This window comes from Scomber scombrus, chromosome 9, assembly GCF_963691925.1.
Source record: "Scomber scombrus chromosome 9, fScoSco1.1, whole genome shotgun sequence".
In the NCBI taxonomy this organism is placed as follows: Eukaryota; Metazoa; Chordata; class Actinopteri; order Scombriformes; family Scombridae; genus Scomber; species Scomber scombrus.
The window spans coordinates 217,804-238,656 of NC_084978.1; the positions used below are offsets into that span (position 1 = coordinate 217,804).

Below are 20,853 nucleotides of genomic sequence, written 5' to 3' on the forward strand. Positions count from 1 at the left end.
CTTTAGCTGCTCCAGGTATTTTATTCCAAAGGTCAAAGGTCAGCGCTGTGCTGATCATATTTATTCAAAGTGAACTTCTGGTTAAAGATTCATTCAGAGTTGAGACTTTCTGTCAATCAGCTGACTCCTGAAATCTTCCTGCTGTGAGTTTCATGTTTGTTCTTCCTACGTTTGGTTTCCTGGTTGAAGCTTGATGAAAATGATTTTCAGCATCTAAAGGTAACGTAAGCAGCAGGTTTCATCATGTTAGTGTCAGCAGTAGAGATTTATTATGTTGCTTTGTTGAATACTGGTGGAAGCTTCATTAATCCTCTTTGACTGTAATTAACTTTAACAAGACGCTGATCAGCAGCAGAAACATCAGGAAACTGGAAACGTTTGATTAGTCACAATTCAGTCTGTTGACACACTAAGTGACCAGAAAAATAGAAACACCTGTAAAATACCATGAAATACAACAGTGATGTAATAAATGTTTCATTCTGTAGAGAAAAGTTTGATTAAAATCTGGTTCATTGGTTCTGTGGTTGAGGTGACGTTGTTCTGGACTTCATCAATATTCAGTATTTAGTCTCATGTTCATATATAGAAGAGACTTATTACAACATGTGGATAATATAAAGCACATAGAGTTAAAAGGCCAGCAGCTCTCTGATTGGATGGATTTAAATGTACATTATAAAGTATCACGTCAGTGAGACACGATCACAATACCACAGAACATACATGTGTATTCATCCTTTCATTTTATATATTAATTGTAATTCATTATAACTTATTATAACTATGTTGGCTGCTGCTGCTAATTAGGATCAATTCAGATGAAATGAAAGTCAGCAGCTTCCTTGCTGAGCCTTTACTAAATATTAATATTACTGCTTTCATCAAACAGTTTCTATTGTTGACTTTACATTTAATCAAGACTTAAAGTTTCCACCAGTTAATGTGTCTACATGAGAATATCTGTTAATCATTAACTATTTATAATGAGTTGGTTTATCAGCTGTGTAAGGACACACACACACACACACACACACACACACACACACACACACACACACACACACACACACACAGACACACACACACACACACACACACACCTGTATTATAAACCCTGCTGACACTTTTGGGTTATTTCTGATCTAAATACTGAAATGTATTTAGTACTGTGTCATGTGATCATATACTGACAGTTAGACATAAAATTAACCCAGACATTAACCTTTGAACTGGTTTATGTTTTAATAACCAGTATCATGCTGTTAGTGAAGACATTCATGTCCAGAGTCCAGCAATAAGCCTTTATTTATCTGAAACCTTTTATTCAAGATTCAAGACAACGTTATTAATCCCTTGGAGGGTAATTCATTTGACAGCTCGCACCACAACATACTCATAACATAAATAACAAGATAAAAACAGAGAAGAAAATAGAAGAGGAACAGTTGGCAGCTGTGTGCAAAGTCTGCAGGCTCTAGTCCAATAAATAGTTCATAAAGAGGAACCCTATCCAAGCTCTATATGATTAAAATGCATTACAGTATCCAGCTGCTCAGTGCAATAACAAACAGATACAACTGGACCTCATATAGATTAGTTCAGCAGCTGAGGGGATAAAGGACTAACGGTCCCCCTTACATGCAGGCTGGCATAGCGACGCCCTGAAGGCAATAATGAAAATTCACTTCTTAAGATTTGCCCCGAAGAACTCAAAATATAATGTGACTTCCTCATGACCTGTAGTTCCCATAAGGTACTTAGGTCTCTCTGATTAACCCGCCTGCAGTCCAGACCTTTCACCAATCAGAAAACATTTGGTGCATCATGAAACGAAAAATACGACAAAGGAGACCGAGGACAGTTGTGCAGCTTGAATCCTATATCAGATAAGAATGGGACAACATGCCACTCCAAAAGTTCCAGCTGGTCTGCTCAGATGTTTACAGACTGTTGTTAAAAGACGAGGGGATGCTACACAGTGGTAAACATGGCCCTGTCCCAACTTTTTTGAGACATGTTGCTGCCATCAAATTCAATTTTTTCTTAAAATGTTACAATTTGTCACGTTCAACATTTGATATGTTTTCTATGTTCTATTGTGAATATAATATAATATAATATAATATAATATAATATAATATAATATAATATAATATAATATAATATAATATAATATAATATAATATGGGTTTATGAGATTTGCAAATCATTGCATTCTGTTTTTATTTACATTTAACACAGTGTCCCAACTTCTTTGGAATTGGGGTTGTAGAATAATATTCAGAGTTTCTGCTTCATCACAGGAAGTTTGTTCTCTCTTATTCTGCCTGTTATAATCTTTACTGTAGATGATGTTGGTAATGTGCAACATCAACGTTCAATGCTCCATTCATTCAACCATAAATCATAGAAACATCTTTACTTAGATCCTTATAATCTAACACTGATCCATATATACAATTCACACAAGATAAAATAGAATATAACACAACTGTAACAACTGAGTATTTTTATTTCTCCTCCACACAGCTGACTCCATCACCAGCTCATCTCCATTAAATCTGCTCTATAGTGGTAAAAGAAAAGCCAACAGAGAACTGGAACCTTCTGACTGTGAGTTCTTTAAAGTTAAACCTCAGTAGAAATGATAAATATCATTACTGTGGCGCCATCTGGTGGTGAAATTAAGGAAGGACAGTTGTAAGTGCAGCTGGTTGTAATGAATGAGCATGTTGTTGTGTTTGTGTGAAGGTGTTTCTCTGCTATGGATCAGTGTGAGGACAGAGAGGAGGGAGTCCCTCCCTCTAAAAGCTCTCTGTGTGGGGAACATGACAGCCAGACCAAAGCTCAGAGGTGAGATGAGGATCTCTAACTGTCCATCACTGTTCTCCACTCACATCACTCCACCATCATTATTCACACTCAAACATCTGTGTGTGTTGTGTTGAAGAACAAAGAAGCAGCACAGACCAGACTCTGCTGGACCTGAACCTGGACCTGAACCAGAACCAGAACCAGAACCTGGACCTGAACCCAGCTGTGTTTCCATGAAGAGTGACCGGTCCATTGAGGAACCTTTACATTTCAAACGTGGACAACCAGCTGATGGAAGGTAAGAATGTAAAGCTGCAAACACTGAACAGACTTTTCATTTCTATCCAACATGCACATTTATCAGAGCTGTTGTTGTTTCAGGATCCATCAGAGACCAGAATCTCCTGGACCTGAACCCAGCTGTGTGTCCTTTAAGAGTGACCGGTCAAATGAACGATTCATTGGTTTTAAAGAAGGACGTCCATCAGCTGATCAGATGTAAGCTGTAACTGACAGTAAACGTTATGCTAGAAATTTTATATGACGTGTTGTCCGACCTCGTCAGTGAAAAGCCGGCCGTCATAGAGAGGAGACGTGATGATAATTTAAATATGGAGATAACACATCACATGTTCACAGTCTGTCCTTGCTCCAGGGCACTTCAGCAGTGTGCAGTGAGGGAGGGAGAGCTGTATGGAGGTTTGTTCAGAGCTGTTGGGACTAAACCAAACTGACTGATGAAGCCAAACACTGAGCTGAAAGCTACAAACAGACTGAGCTGTTGATTCTCAGTGGGATCAGCAGGACTAGTAAAGCTTTACCACTACAGGGACTCATCTGATTCTCTGTTCACATCCAAATATCACTTGATGGACCTTTAGCTTGTGTTTGTCTCTGTGTGGACAGACATACTGTGAGCTCATTCTTCATGATTCCTCCACAGAGTGGACCAGGAGAGCTCAGAGGTTCCCAGTGGTCAGTCTGCCCAGCAGCATAAAACACACCTGGACTCCATATTTATGGTCTGTACATGTACAACAACTACTTTTACATCTATTGTGTTCACAATCATCTCCATGCTGCACTTTGTAGACCAGTGGATTGTCAGTGTGTCCAACATGGATCTGATGTTTGCTTCATGATGTTAGTTTGATCGTGTCATTCATATATTATTCTGTTCCAGCTGCTGGAGGAGAACATCGTCACTTTTGTGAAGAACGAGCTGAAGAAGATGCAGAAGGTTCTGAGTCCAGATTACCCAGAATGCTTAGAGAGTCAGAGGGAGGATGAGGAGGTGTTGGACGGTGAGCAGGAAGAGCAGATGAGGAGAAGCAGAGACGCATTTCTGAAGATCACACTGCACTTCCTGAGGAGAATGAAGCAGGAGGAGCTGGCTGAGCGTCTGCAGAGCAGTAAGAGGATTTCTATAAAGATTTAACATGATTCAAGGAAACTTTATTGTCATACCAACAACATATGCATAGACATGAAGAGGTACGAAATTAAGAACTGAGGCCCGGTCCAGCCAAGAGCAATAAAAATGACACTAATATAAAAATATGTAAATAACAATAGAAAATAAGAATTTATCAGATAAAAATTTACAATGAAATGATTGTTCCTAGCACCATTAGCCAATATTATCCAATATTATTGCACATGTCCGTGGTGAGGGGGCAGGGGTGTGCATGTGTGGGATTAAAGGGGACCAACAGAGTTCAGCAGCCTAACAGCTTGTGTCCTGATGCACCCAAGACACTCAAACAGTGAGTGTCTGGGGTGAGTGGGGTCCTTAATGATGCTGGAGGCCCTTTTCCTGCATCTGGCAGTGTAAATGTCTGTGATGGTGGGTAAACTGGCTCCCACAGCCTTCACCACCCTGTGCAGCTACCAGGAGCAGAGGACACTCTTCACTGCACATCTGTAGAATGAAGTCAGGACTGAGCTTCCAAGTCCAGCACGCCTCAGCCTCCTAAGGAAGTAGAGTTGCTGGAGGGCCTTTTTGACAAGGCAAGAGATGTTATTGCTCCACGTGAGGTTGTTAGTGAGGTGCCTGACGCTGGAGACCGTCTCTAGAGCTGTTCCTCTGATGTGCAGGGGAGGGGGGATGTGTCTAGCCCTCCTGAAATCCACAACCAACTCATGAGTTTTCTTCACATTGATGCAGAAGTTGTTTTCTCTACACCAACTCTCTAGGTGTTCTACCTCCTGTCTGTATGCAGACTCATCATTGTTATTGATGCAACCCACCACTGCAACAACATCAACAACATGACAGCTGGGGTGATTTGCAGTCATACGTCAGCAAGGTGTATAGGAGGGGACTTCCTCTGAAATCTCTTCACAAACTCCAGCTGGTACAGAACGCAGCCGCCCGTATCATTACCAGGACCGCCTCTATTGAACACATCACTCCTGCCCTGCAGCAACTTCATTGGCTCCCTATCAAATCCCGCATTGACTTTAAGATTCTACTCCTCACTTACAAGATCCTTCCCAACCTGGCACCATCATATCTCTCGGAACTGATTCACATCTACACACCTTCCCAAACTTTCCGCCTGTCACTGTTGAGCTTTTGGGGACGGGGATGATGGTGGCCGTCTTCAGACAGATAGGAACAGCAGCCCGTGATAGTGAAATGTTGTAGATGTCTGTCAGACCTCAGAGAGCTGATGCGCGCATCCCTTTAGTACCCGCCCAGGTATGTTATCTGGACCAGCAACTTTTCAAGGATTAATCTTTTGCAGGGTTCTCCTCACTTCTGCTGAGGGGCACTTCTCCTGATGTTGGGGTGATTCTGGTGCTGGAGTGGGCAGAGGTGTTGGAGTCCTCAAAGCGGGCATAGAATTTGTTGAGGGCATCAGGCAGAGAGGGGTCCCTGGGGCATTGTGCACCTTTGGTGCTACAATCGGTGATGCACTTAATGCCCTTCCACATGTCCCTAGGGTTGTTGGTGGAGAAGTGGCCCTGTATGTTCTGGGCATGTGCCTCTTTAGCCCTCTTTATGCCCTCAGTCAGGTCCCTCCTGGCAGCTCTGCCTCTGGGTCACCAGACCTGAATGCTGCATCCCTAGCTTTCACCACAGACCTGACCTCCGCATTTAGCCAAGGTTTCTGGTTTGGATAGATGGTGACAGTCTTTGTGGTGGTGACATCATCAACACACTTTGAGATGTATCCGAGGACAGCAGAACTATATTCCTCTAAATCCACTTCTCCCTCCTTTTCAGCTGCTTATCTAAAGACCTGCCAGTCTGTGCATTGAAAGCAGTCCTGCAGCACAGAGTCTGCATCCCTGGGCCACACTGTGACAGCTCTCTGTGTTGGTCTGCTGCGTTTTAGCAGGGGACGGTAGTCAGGGACCATCATGATGGAGATATGGTTGGAGAGGCCGAGGTGAAGGCGGGGGGACAGCTCTGTAAGCATGCTGCTTGTTAGTGTACAGCTGGTCCAGAGTGTTATTTCCCCGAGTCGGTATGGTGACATGTTGGTAAAACTTAGGCAAAATGTCTGTCAGTTCTACGCGGTTGAAGTCCCCTGCAACCACATAGAAAGCCTCCGGATGCTTGTTTTGGAGCGAACTGATGGTATCATAGAGCTCCTTCCTAGCCACGCTAGCATTAGCATCCGGAGCTATGTAAACAACTATGATGAACACTGCTGTAACTCGCAGGGAGAAAAATTGTGTGGCCGGCACTTAACAGTAAGATGTTCAGTTGCCTCGGAGCAATGGCTGCTCACCAAAGTACAGTTTGTCGGAAGAGAAGCTGTCCGTCCAACTGAAACGCTGAGTACGGTATGTTCTCATTAAGCCAGGTTTCCGTAAAGCAGAGTACTGCACAGTTCCTCATCTCCTGGGAAACCCCAAGCCTGAGGTGAATTAAGTCCATCTTGTTGTCTAGGGATTGGACATTGGCCAGGGAGAGTGACGGGATCGGTATCCTGTTAGCCTTTAGCTTGGCTATTAGGCTGCCCCTCTTACCCCTCTTCTGCCTTCGAGCACACCGCTTCCTCTTTCTCTCAAGCCGCTGCACTGTGCTGCGCCAGTTCGCTGTCCTCAGTAGTCTTAGTCTACCAAGCATAGACTTGAGTACAGGTTTTTACACTTATTATGAAGCCATCCTTAATGTCCATAAGTGCTCTGGAGCTATAAATTAAGTGCTTATTTACACAAGCAGCAGCACAAAAACTAAAAACAAGCTTATCACCGGGAGCTCGAGAAGCCGCTGCACCGACGTGGCTGCCATGTTCTGAAAAATGATGGATAAATGAGACATTTACTGAGATATTTTAAATAAAATATGTTTATATTCTCTTTTGTGTTTGTTCATTCAGGAACTCCTGCTGCAAAGTGTCGACGTAAACTCAAGTCTAACCTGCAGAAGAAGTTCCAGTGTCTGTTTGAGGGGATCTCTAAAGCAGGAAACCCAACCCTTCTGAATCAGATCTACACACCGCTCTACATCACAGAGGGAGGGACTGCAGAGGTCAATGATCAACATGATGTCAGACAGATTGAAACAGCATCCAGGAAACCAGACAGACCAGAAACAACAATCAGACAAGAAGACATCTTTAAAGCCTCACCTGGAAGAGATGAACCAATCAGAACAGTGATGACAAAGGGAGTGGCTGGCATTGGGAAAACAGTCTTAACACAGAAGTTCACTCTGGACTGGGCTGAAGACAAAGCCAACCAGGACATACACTTCACATTTCCATTCACTTTCAGAGAGCTGAATGTGCTGAAAGAGAAAAAGTACAGCTTGGTGGAACTTGTTCATCACTTCTTTACTGAAACCAAAGAAGCAGGAATCTGCAGGTTTGAAGAGTTCCAGGTTGTGTTCATCTTTGACGGTCTGGATGAGTGTCGACTTCCTCTGGACTTCCACAACACTGAGATCCTGACTGATGTAACAGAGTCCACCTCAGTGGATGTGCTGCTGACAAACCTCATCAGGGGGAAACTGCTCCCCTCTGCTCGCCTCTGGATAACCACACGACCTGCAGCAGCCAATCAGATCCCTCCTGAGTGTGTCGGCATGGTGACAGAGGTCAGAGGGTTCACTGACCCACAGAAGGAGGAGTACTTCAGGAAGAGATTCAGAGATGAGGAGCAGGCCAGCACCATCATCTCCCACATCAAGACATCACGAAGCCTCCACATCATGTGCCACATCCCAGTCTTCTGCTGGATCACTGCTACAGTTCTGGAGGATGTGTTGAAAAGCAGAGAGGGAGGAGAGCTGCCCAAGACCCTGACTGAGATGTACATCCACTTCCTGGTGGTTCAGTCCAAACTAAAGAACATCAAGTATGATGGAGGAGCTGAGACAGATCCACACTGGAGTCCAGAGAGCAGGAAGATGATTGAGTCTCTGGGAAAACTGGCTTTTGAGCAGCTGCAGAAAGGCAACCTGATCTTCTATGAATCAGACCTGACAGAGTGTGGCATCGATATCAGAGCAGCCTCAGTGTGCTCAGGAGTCTTCACACAGGTCTTTAAAGAGGAGAGAGGGCTGTACCAGGACAAGGTGTTCTGCTTCGCCCATCTGAGCCTTCAGGAGTTTCTGGCTGCTCTTCATGTCCATCTGACATTCATCAAGTCTGAAGTCAATCTGCTGGCAGAACAAAAAACAACATCACAGCGGTCTGAAGTGATCAGAGGCAAATCAACACATTTCTACCAGAGTGCTGTGGACAAGGCCTTGAAGAGTCGAAATGGACACCTGGACTTGTTCCTTCGCTTTCTCCTGGGTCTTTCACTGCAGACCAATCAGACTCTCCTACGAGGTCTGCTGACACAGACAGGAAGTAGCTCAAAGACCAAACAGAAAACAGTCAAGTACATCAAGAAGAAGATCAGTGAGAATCTGTCTGCAGAGAGAAGCATCAATCTGTTCCACTGTCTGAATGAACTGAATGATCGTTCTCTAGTGGAGCAGATCCAATGGTACCTGAGATCAGGAAGTCTCTCCACAGATAAACTGTCTCCTGCTCAGTGGTCAGCTCTGATCTTCATCTTACTGTCATCAGAAGAAGATCTGGACTTGTTTGACCTGAAGAAATACTCTGCTTCAGAGGAGGCTCTTCTGAGGCTGCTGCCAGTGGTCAATGCCTCCAACAAAGCTCTGTAAGTACTCAGATAGTTATTGATTGATTTTAAAGACATTCATTCAGTCAAACACATTTTTGGGAGGAATAATAAATGATTGTTTTTCCAAATGTATTTCCCAGACTGAATGGCTGTAACCTCTCAGAGAGAAGCTGTGCAGCTCTGTCCTCAGTTCTCAGCTCCCAGTCCTCTAGTCTGAGAGATCTGGACCTGAGTAACAACAACCTGCCGGATTCAGGAGTGAAGCAGCTTTCTGCTGGACTGGAGAGTCCACACTGTACCCTGGAAACTCTCAGGTCAGATCATGTTTGTTTGAACTGATTCAAGATACTTTCTAAACTATTAACACCATACAGTTTAAACTGCCTCTCTGTCAGTATTTCTTCATCAGGATTTAAAATTTCACAGTTTAGAAAATCTGACCAGTTTCTCTACTTTAACTTCATGAACAGCTCAGCACACAGATATCATCTTTGACTGACATAAAGAAGCTCATCATGTTTTAATACCATGTGATTTATATTACTGTATTACTATTTATTCTGATTACGTTATTTTTAACTGTCACATCTCCAGCTGGTTTAGAACAGAACACCAAAGATTGTAGCTGGTGCTTGGCAGAGATTATATATCATCACAGTTTAGACTTGTTCATTATTGTGTCTTCAGACTGACTGACTGTTACCTCTCAGAGAGAAGCTGTGCAGCTCTGTCCTCAGTTCTCAGCTCCCAGTCCTCTAGTCTGAGAGATCTGGACCTGAGTAACAACAACCTGCAGGATTCAGGAGTGAAGCAGCTTTCTGCTGGACTGGAGAGTCCACACTGTACACTGGAAACCCTCAGGTCAGGATTCATCAACCTGTTCAACTGATCATCATTTAAACTGTGATTTATATGAGGAGATAAACACCTGGACATGTTCTCTACTCAGATTATCTTCAGCATGTGTTTAGACCCTGTGAATAACTTTCTATTAATATATATTTATTAGTTTTGTTGTGTCTCTGCTGTTGGAACCTGAAATACCAGAGAGGAGTTTTAAGATTCACAAACTGAATGAAGAACTGTGTAACTGGCCCAAAGTAAAACACACAGACAGTTATTCAGTGAACAGATGTTAGTAACAGTTGTAGTCTCTTTTAATCTCAGAGCAGTATCTGTGCTGGGATGATAGTGATTGTTACTCACCATGGTGATATGACACTTCACCTCAGCTGTTATCTGGTTAACCACCATTTAATTCTTCTTTAGTTTCAAACAACCTTAAAACTGGATGATCACTGAAACTGAATGAAGGAGTCAGAAATGTTTGTTTCTGTTACTTTTTACTGTTATTTCCACAGTGTTCAGTCCTTATTTGCCACATTAGTTGTGATTCCTGTTCTGTATTCAACTGTGAGCATCTGAGACGGAGTCATTTACCTCTGTGACGTGTTGGAGGTTTGATGTTCATACAAACTGTAGTCAGAGTCTGTCACCTGCAGCTCTTCATCTAATCAGCTTACTGTGGCTGCTTTTTAATAAGTATTATTTTATTTACATCCATTTTAGCAGTGAAGAGTTAGCAGTCACTAACATCATGTTGACTAAGGTTACAGGAAGCTGGAAGTACTTCACAATAAAAGCTTTACAGTGGTTGGTCATCTGAATTGAGAAGTAGTGACTGAAAGTATGAAGTTTAACTGTAAAGATGACAGAAACACATTGGTGATGACAGTAATAAACACAGGAGCTTCCAGTCCTGCAGTGATCTCAGATCATGTGACATGTGTGTTGTTTTGTGTGTGTTCAGTCTGTCAGGATGTCTGATCACAGAGGAAGGCTGTGCTTCTCTGGCCTCAGCTCTGAGCTCCAACCCCTCCCATCTGAGAGAGCTGGACCTGAGCTACAATCATCCAGGAGACTCAGGAGAGAAGCTTCTGTCTGCTGGACTGAAGGATCCACACTGGAGACTGGACACTCTCAGGTATGGACAGACAGGTGGACACTCTCAGGTATGGACAGACATGTGGACACTCTCAGGTATGGACAGACAGGTGGACACTCTCAGGTATAGACAGACAGGTGGACACTCTCAGGTATGGACAGGTGGACACTCTCAGGTATGGACAGACATGTGGACACTCTCAGGTATGGACAGACAGGTGGACACTCTCAGGTATGGACAGATGGACACTCTCAGGTATGGACAGACAGGTGGACACTCTCAGGTATGGACAGGTGGACACTCTCAGGTATATATATATTCAAATATTTTTATTGGCTTTTTATATTGCAAACACATACAGAACAACACAGTCAACAAGGCTGCAAACAGCAGTTACAAAATATATGGAAAATAAAGCAACAATAATAACAACATAATTCACTAACAAAGACCACGCCAACTGAGATATGAGTTTAAGTATTTATTGTGTGAATTAGAAAAAGGGTTGAGGGATAGGGAAGGAAGGATGGGGGGTGAGGGTCGAAGGGTAGGGATGGGGGGTGAGGGTCGAAAGGGATGAAGGTCGAAAGGTTGAAGAGGTGGGATGAGGGGTTAGGGTCGAGGGGTCGTAGGGTATGGAGGGAGAAGTGAGGGTCGTGGGGATGGGGGAAGGGATGGGATGTAGGGGAGGGGGAGAAGAAAAGAATAGAGGTTTAGGATGTAGTGTGGGTGCGAGTTGGAGCCGGTTGTCAGGTTGGTGAGGAGGCGCAGGATGCTGTACCCGTCTCCTAGGTGAGTGTAGGAAGGCAACCGGGGAATGATGAGACTCTGGGTGGGGGAGCTGTCTCTGCTTCTGGTCTGGAGTGCAGATCCCCAGTTCCTGTAATAAACAAAAAGAGAGAACATTAGAAAGAGGGTGGGGGGGGAGGGGTATTCGGATTGAGACGAAGGGGGATAGCTGATAGGGTGTGACTTAAGTACTGCTTGAGAGGAAATTGAGAGGGTATGGGGCGTGGTCTCTGTTCCTGAACTTTGTTATAAAACTCCATAATGTATATATAAAAAGAATAGATAAATAAAAATAAAAAAACAAATAAAAAAATAATAAAAACAAAAATAAAAACAAAATACATAAATAAAAATAATAACAATAATAATAAAAACAATGATAGAAACTAAAATTAAAGCGTACAATTTTAACCCGTTACAGAGATTGATGGTCAGTTATGTAGTAGTCTCAGTGTCCCTGGCTGGGAACTGCAGATCAAAGTAGTTCAAAAACGGCTGCCAGACATTGTAAAACTTCTGGGTTGATCCCCTGATTGAGTGTTTCAATTTCTCAAGTTTCAAATGTGCCATTACATCCCCAACCCATGCCTGTGCATGGGAGGTCTAACTGATTTCCAGTTACACAAAATAAGGCGCCTGGCTAGTAGGGATGAAAAGGCGATGGCATCTGCCTGTGCCCTAGATATCGCCACCTCAGCAGGGGCCACACCGAACAATGCGATTTCAGGAGCAGGGCTTATCTCTTTGTTGCAGATATAAGAGAATGTGTCAAAAATTGAGGACCAAAACTGTACCAACTTAGGGCATGCCCAAAACATGTGATAGATGGTGGCCGGAGCCTGGGAGCATCGGGAGCAAGTCGGATCCACCTCTGGATATATCCTGGCCAGTTTGCTTTTAGACAAATGGAGCCTGTGGAGCACTTTGAACTGGAGCAAACCATGTCTGATACAAATTGAACTTGAGTGTACTCTCCTAATTACACTTTCCCAGGAATCATCTGAAACTTCAAATCCCAGTTCCTCCTCCCACGCTGCCCTAATATTATTAAGTGAAGGAGAGGCTATCATTTGAATTCTCTCATAAAGTCTGCTCACTCCCCCTCTTTGGTCTGGATCTCCACCCAAACACTCATCCATCCAGTCATTTGGTGGGAGTGACGGAAAGGAAGGAAAGTGCTTACGAACAAAGCCGCACACCTGCAGATAACTTAATGACTGTGATCTGGGGATATTGTACTCGCCTACAAGCTGCTCAAAAGACATGAACACACCGTCCTTGAAAAGATCCTTCACCCGTTTCAGACCATTCCTGAATCATAACTTAAAGCCTGTGTCCATGAGTGAGGGCGGGAAGAGTGCATTAGCCGAGATTGGGAGAGAGGACATAGCTTTTCTATGTTTGAAGTGAGTCCTAAATTGAGACCATATTCGTAGTGAGCCACTCACAACAGGATTGTTTGTGAGGCGCTGTTTACTAAGTGGTAGTGGCACACATACTAAAGAAGGTAGGGACACAGGATGGGTGGAGTATTGTTCCATTTCAATCCATACAGGTCCATCCCCCTCATAAAATGCAGAGACCCAGTATGACAATTTATAAATATTAGCCGCCCAATAGTATTGTAGAAAATTTGGTAATGCTAAACCTCCAGCCTCTTTCTGTTTCTCAAGATGCGCCCCCCTTATCCGTGGGATGGTCTTATTCCATATAAAGACGGATATGGATTTATCTAACTCTTTAAAAAAGGACTTTGGGATAAAAATGTGAACTGTATTAAACAAGAATAAGAACCTGGGCATAATTGTCATTTTAACACAATTGACTCTGCCGGCAAGCGATATAGGCAATGCTGACGAACGGACAAGGTCCTGCTTGGCCTTCTCTAGGGCTGGTTTAAAATTCTGTTTGAAAATCACTATATTCACGGGTTACTGATACACCTAGATATGTAAAAGTGTCACGAGTTTCTTTTAGTGGATATATGTGGAAGGACATCCGTTGAGCCTGGTCGTTAATAGGGAAGAGCAGTCTCTTAGTAAGGTTGATTTTGTAGCCTGAGATCTTCCCAAAGCTAGAAATAATTTCTAATGCCTTAGGTATAGAGATGGAAGGGTTGGACAGATCAGGTCGTCCGCATATGGGACAGCTTGTGAGTTTGCCCCCCCTGTCAATACCCCTGAGCTCCCCAGTACTCCTTAGTGCAACTGCCAGCGGTTCAATGGCCAGGTCGAATAAAAGCAGGCTCAGGGGGCAGCACTGTCATGTCCCCTTACATATAGGAAAATAATTGGAGATTGTCTTATTAGTGCGAACCGAGGCCAGTGGTGTAGATACAAGACCTTTATCCAGGAACAAAAGGCTCGTCCAAAACCAAACCTCTCCAGCGTCGCAAATAGATATTTATACTCAATACGATCGAACGCTTTGTGTGCGTCGAGGGAGAGCAAGACCTCTGCAGATTGTGACTTTTCCGGAGAATAGAGAATATTAAAAAGTCTATGTACATTGCTAAAAAACTGCCGCCCTGTAATAAAACCAGTCGGATCTGGGTCGATCACTGTATGTATGACAGACTCCAATCTACTAGCCAGAACTTTAGTTAAGATCTTGTAGTCACAGAAAAGAAGGCTTACAGGACGATATGATTCACATTTCAGGGGGTCCTTTCCTTTCTTAAGGAGCACGGAAATGGTGGCCTGGGTCATTGTAGGGGGGAGTGTCTCACGCTCAAGAGCTTCAGCATAGACATTTTTTAGAAGAGGGATTAGTTTGCCTGAGAATTTTTTTTAAAATTCAGTTGGGAAGCCGTCCGGCCCAACAGCAAAGCTCCTCAGTGTGATCAGGATCAGAGCTGCAGGGGAAACATATGGCTGACTTTTTCTAGAGTGATGTCATGTCCATGTTAGCATGCTGAAAGAGAACGTGCTGCTCTGACCCCCCTCCTCCTTTCAGCCTGCAGCCTGCTGGAGTCCGATGGTTGACACCAGGTCTGAGGAAGTGTAAGTGTGTTTTTCATTTCATTCATCAAACTGTGACATCACTCATTCACATCCTACTGAGGATGAAGATGATGTCATCATCAATAACTGCAGCTGTATTGTGTCTCTTTCTCTCCATCAGATGCCTGTGAACTGGAACTGGATCCAAACACAATGAACAGAAACCTCAAACTGTCTGACATCAACAGGAAGGTGACACGTGTGGAGGAGGTTCAGTCATATCCTGATCATCCAGACAGATTTGATCACCGGCCTCAGCTGCTGTGTAGAAATGTTCTGACTGGTCGATGTTACTGGGAGGTTGAGTGGAGAGGAGGAGTTGATATATCAGTGAGTTACAGAGGAATCAGGAGGAAAGGAAACAGAGATGACTGTTGGTTTGGAGGGAACGATCAGTCCTGGTGTCTGTACTGCTCCTCTGATGATGGTCGTTACTCTGTCTTTCACAATAACAGAAGCACATCCATCTCCTCCTCCTCCTCCTCTTCCTCCTCCTCCTCCTCCTCTTCCTCCTCCTCCTCCTCCTCCTCCTCCTCCTCCTCCTCCTCCTCCTCCTCCTCTGTCTCTAACAGAGTAGCAGTGTATGTGGACTGTCCTGCTGGCACTCTGTCCTTCTACAGAGTCTCCTCTGACACACTGATCCACCTCCACACCTTCAACACCACATTCACTGAACCTCTGTATGCTGGGTTTGGGTTCTGGTCTATCAGTTCTGGTTCCTCAGTGTCTCTGTGTGGTCTGTAGGAGGGAGAGTCTCTCCTGTTAGAGAAACTTTCCTAGGGCGCACTCACACTAGGGCCAGTTGTTCCGTACCGTGCTGAAGCACGGATGTCCCCCCTCCCCTGTCCCCCGCTGGCCTGCACTCACATTACCTCAAACCCAAGTGTACTCAAGCACAGTTGCCTCCAACACATTGCACAGAAACCTATAGACAGTTTACTCTCATAAAACATGCACAGGTGTGTGTTGGCGTGCTGTGCGCCGGTAAAACACAACACAGCCGATCAATTAACACAACGATGATTAAAAAGTGCAGCTTGTTCTTCTGAGTCCTGCCTGTGTAGTATGCAGTACTAGATACTGGTGTAAAAAGACTCTAGTAAAAGCAGACGTCCTGATTCAACTCTTTACTCCAGTAAAAGTAAGACTTAGTTTAATGACTTAGAAGTCGCCAAATGACTTTAACTAAAGTTAGTTTATATAATGCAGATTAGTAAAATATGACTTTTATGAGTCACAGTCACAGATAATAAACTTAGCATTTCATAATTGTAGCAGCGGTGCAGCAGATGTAATGAAGTCCACGCAGCACGCTGGATGCTAACTAATATTAAGCCTTTAGCCTTTTCATTATAATGTCCATGGACATAAACTGAGTTCTTTTGCCTTAATAATGATAAAATAATACGGATTGGGAACCCATACATACATAATGTCTCCTCGTTGCATTTAGTGTTGCTTGTGAAATAACCAGGGCTCCGCTAGTGTTGGGATTCCTGGAACATTGGCTTCTTTTTCCGGGGAGATAAAACATCTTATTTTAGGGAACAATATGATTCCCTAGTGTTCATGCGTGACCAAGTGTACCGTGCCTAAGCACACCTCTTCCAACCGTACCGTACCAGGGAAGTGTAGCGTACTCAAGCACAGTACACTTACACTCACACTAGACACATAATCCAGACTTTAGGAGCTGCAGCTGTTTAATGTCAGGAGACCGTTACAGTAGTCGAGTCTCCTGGAGATGAAAGCATGAATCAGCTTCTCCTGGTCTGAGACATAAAACCTTCACTCTGATAGAAGCTGTTTGGTGATTTGATGCTGAAGGTCCGATCTGAGTCTATCAGCACCACAAGGTTTCAAACCTGGTCTTTAGTTCTTAGAGAGAGTGACTCCAGATGTTTACTGACAGTAATCCTCTTCTCTTTACTGCCAAAAACAATGACCTCAGTTCTGTTCTGATTTAATTGAAGGAAATGTTGGTTCTTAAGAAACTTCCATTGGAAATATTTGAAGAATATATAAGAAACTGTCCACAACAACCATGGACCATCTGAGATTGGCGTGGCAGGAGGACTTGGGTTGGGAGATTACAGAGGTGCAATGGCAGATGGTTCTCGCACAGACTCATAATTCTTCAGTCTGCATCTTCTACAATTTAAGATAACTCACCGTCTACATTGGTCGAAACAAAAACTTAATAACATTTTCCCAGAAATAGATCCTTCATGTGAATGTTGTGGGCATGGCCCAGCATCATTATATTTCAGGTCTTGGCAAAAGTTAGGAAATGAGATTCTCACAGGTAGCTGGGATGAATCTGATTGGCTTTAATCGAGGGTTGATGTCAGATCCATTCATTAAAAGTTTCTTTAAAACTCAGTAAAACATAAACGTTACTTAGCTTCCTTCATTAAATTCATCATTCACCATCTTTCATTCATGCCGTTATATTGAATAACAATCTGTTGAATTCATATTGTAATGCAAGTTCAGCATCACATTTATTTGTATTTTCTTGGTTAATAAAATCCTTAAATGAACTTAATTGTTGTTTGTCTTTTCTTTGAAGTGATGCAGGGAACCACGGATTCAGACATTTCACTGATTTATCAAAATGTATTGATTTATTGAGATGTATTAATGAATCATTTAATGAATGAGTTGTTCCTCCTGAGTAAGGAGGTGGAGCCCCCTGATTAACCTGAGCTTAATTATTAAACTCATTCCACCAACTCTGTAATCATGCAGCATCTTGATTTGTTCTGTGACATGAACGCTCACACGTTGTAAACATGGGAATGTTTCCCGTCTCTACTATCCATCCCATATGATGTGAACACAGCTTTAGAGAGGAGAAGTCCATGAGCTGTTGTGTGTTTTTGACATACAGTAAGTATTTAGTTTATTTAGTTCCTGTGTAGAGAATAAAGTTCATGATGAGAAGTAGCTGATGTTAGTTTTCTCCATGTCTTTGTGTGTGCGTGCATGTTAATTCATATGTCATTTCATACAGTAGATTGAAGGTATGTTTGAGTTGTACTAGTGCTCCCAGTTTCAGGACTGTTTAAAGTGTCAGTTTAATGTGTTTAGCTCACATTCAGTCTGACAGCTGTTGTTCACTGACTGTTTCTAAACAAGTTGTGCATCATCAGCACTCAGCTGTCATGTGTGATTAAAGCCAGCAGGTGTCACTGTTTATTCCTTTGGTTCATACTGACAGAGATACCGTGATAAATGCTGAGGAATATTAGCGCCCTCTGGTGGCCACAGTGACAAACTACAACAGCATCCTGCACTGTTCAGGAGTTTGTGAAATGATGTTCAGAAATCATTCAAAGCCTGTGAGTCTTTATACATCCATGAAGATGTTTGTCAGTGTGTATTTGTAAATGATGATGATGTCTGAATAAAATGTGTAAATGTCAGAAGATTCAAAGCTAAAAACTATGTGAACCTCAGCACTCAAGTTCTCACACATACAAGTTACAGATGCTCATCAGGTCTGAAACCTCTCAGGGAGTTTTATTACATTCAGTTTGGGACTCTTCATTCATATCATATCTTTCACCTCACAGCGATTTCTCCTTCTTTATTCACTTTGGTCTCATTTCTATCTGTTTCTGTTTCATTCTTTTAAATTCCTATTTAAATAACTAATAATGGATTTATTATCCACCATGATTCATTCCTGAGTTCTTCTTCTCTGTTTCTCTGAGCTCACCTTAAATCTCAGTTTAACACCTGCAGGATTGATGATGTCACAGATAGTTAGGAGCCAATCGTGGTCCAGTATGTGACTCCCACAGTGTGATGAGGAAACATGAAGCCTCCACAAACACTGAGAATGGACTTTACAGTGAAGTAGGTCAACTGTGCAAATACATTTATTATTACATTATTATTCCAAGCAGAGTATTTTTATCTTCTCCAAACATGTGCAGAGGATCTTTAAAGTTCACACAGTCAACTGATCTTAAAGTCTGTTTGGATCTTTTTACATTGCCGGTAAAACTTTTTGTGTTTTTGTCAGATTGACTCAAAATGATCAGTTCTGATGTTTATTGATCAGATCTGTTTAATGAAAGTCAAAGATAGATTGGCTTCATGTTGAACAGACACACTGAGATACATAATCACAGTCTAAACAAACATCATGTGATATTTGTAAAGGAGCTTTAGTAGCACCTGAAAATATATTTTATTTTAAAGTTCATGTTAATATCATTTATTCACATGTTGTTCAGTGTTGTCAGTAATATTCAGTTATTTGGGTTAAATGTGTGTAGTTGTACCCACCAGCAGGGGGCAGAGTGGAACTCTCTCAGTAACAGAAGCTGCTGCATGTTTCCAGTCCTGAACTTATTCCACCAAACTGTTGTACATCGAGTGGTGTAATACTTTACAACATATCTGATCTACTGTGGAAACTGTAAATGTTCATCATAAGATAGATGATGTCATGCAGTCAAACTGCTGATGTGAGAGTGGAAGAACAAACTGGTTTTAATGGTTTTAATAGTGACACAGTGTAAAGAGACAGTTTGATTTGTGATGGTGAATTAAAACACTTTGTTGTCATTGTGTTGTGAATATAAATGTGTTTAATAAGTGATACTCTTCACAGCAACACTGTCTCTGTGTTTATTTATTGAAGCAAACAGTTGATCCACAGAGAGCTGCTGAGGCTCAGTGACTCCACTGGATCGGATTATTTCTAACATTCATTTCTTTTTAAAGCCTAAATGTTCCTGTGTTCATGTTTGGAAAGTGTGAGTGAAGCAAACAGCTCCTCCTCTGACAGGATGTGATGCTGTGAGTGAACAGCAGGTGGCAGCAGACGCTCATGTTTCTGTTTATCTGTTCAGAGGTGGAAGAAATAAAACGCTTCCTTTACTTTAGTAAAAGTAGTAAAACTACCAGGAAATAATCCTTTATAGTAAAAGTCCTGCATTTAAAATCTATTGAAGCTGTGAGAAATCAAATGTAGTGAAGAATCAAACAGTTGAGTGTTTCTCTCTGACCAGTCCTCCCATAACACAGTCTAACTGGTCCCAGTATGAATCTAACAGTGGGCTCACTGGTGTGATGATGGTGTATATTCACTATCTATATGTTGAACATTATTCTATGAAGGATGATAATAAAAGATAAAGATGTTTAAAGTTGTGAATGTTGGACAGGAAACAGTCACAACCTGGAAAGACGTTGAAATGTTTGTGACGGTGGAACAAGCAGAATATATTTCCATCCAGATGTTTCAAAGAGTCTTTGAAGGTTCTGGAGAAACCTTCATACGAGCTTCTGGCTCCTTTAGTCTCTGAGAGGAAACATGGCTTCGCTCTGTGAATGTGAGGCTGAGATGTGACACAAACTGGAGCTCAGATCACAAAGTTATCACCATTTTCATCAGAGAGCAGAGTTACACACATCTGTGGAGTCAGAGATGCACAATATGAACTGATCATCATCACCTCTATGAACCTAGAACCTGCTGCTGTCCAGGTCAAAGTTCATTTTAGTTGAACTTTGGATGTTAAAGCTGTAAAATCAGTGTAGTGTGCATCACTGTGACTCACAGCTGTCAGTCTTTATCCTGACTTTGACCTGAAGATGGATGGAAACATGGAGTCACTGTGCAGATATATTACTATGAGATGACAGACGGAGGAGTTTCCATGGCAACTTTAGCCCCGTTTCCACTGAGGAACTTCCTGGTGAAATTTAGGATGCGGGACTTTTACACATGGAGGAGGTGAAGATGGAGGAGGTGAAGATGGAGGTGAACATGGAGGAGGTAAACATGGAGGAGGTGAACATGGAGGAGGTAAACATGGAGGAAGTGAACATGGAGGAGGTGAACATGGAGGAGGTGAACATGGAGGAGGTGAACATGGAGGAGGTAAACATGGAGGTAAACATGGAGGAGGTAAACATGGAGGAGGTGAACATGGAGGAGGTGAAGATGGAGGTAAACATGGAGGAGGTGAACATGGAGGTAAACATGGAGGAGGTAAACATGGAGGAGGTGAACATGGAGGAGGTAAACATGGAGGTGAACATGGAGGAGGTGAACATGGAGGAGGTGAACATGGAGGAGGTGAACATGGAGGTAAACATGGAGGAGGTGAACATGGAGGAGGTGAACATGGAGGAGGTGAACATGGAGGAGGTGAAGATGGAGGTAAACATGGAGGAGGT

General features: G+C 42.8%; 1 protein-coding gene across 1 annotated transcript; it reads left to right on the top strand.

The window, feature by feature from the left end:
• The first annotated feature begins 69 nt into the window (after positions 1 to 69).
• Positions 70 to 17,200, top strand: LOC133985461 (NLR family CARD domain-containing protein 3-like). The gene is made up of 11 exons (XM_062425094.1): positions 70 to 143; positions 2,755 to 2,856; positions 2,954 to 3,115; positions 3,199 to 3,315; positions 3,761 to 3,839; positions 4,001 to 4,229; positions 7,155 to 8,952; positions 9,057 to 9,230; positions 9,604 to 9,777; positions 14,606 to 14,652; positions 14,774 to 17,200. The coding sequence occupies exons 2-11, from the start codon at positions 2,768 to 2,770 to the stop codon at positions 15,394 to 15,396; spliced, it is 3,492 nt and encodes a 1,163-aa protein (XP_062281078.1). The 5' UTR covers positions 70 to 143; positions 2,755 to 2,767; the 3' UTR covers positions 15,397 to 17,200.
• Positions 17,201 to 20,853: the final 3,653 nt, after the last annotated feature.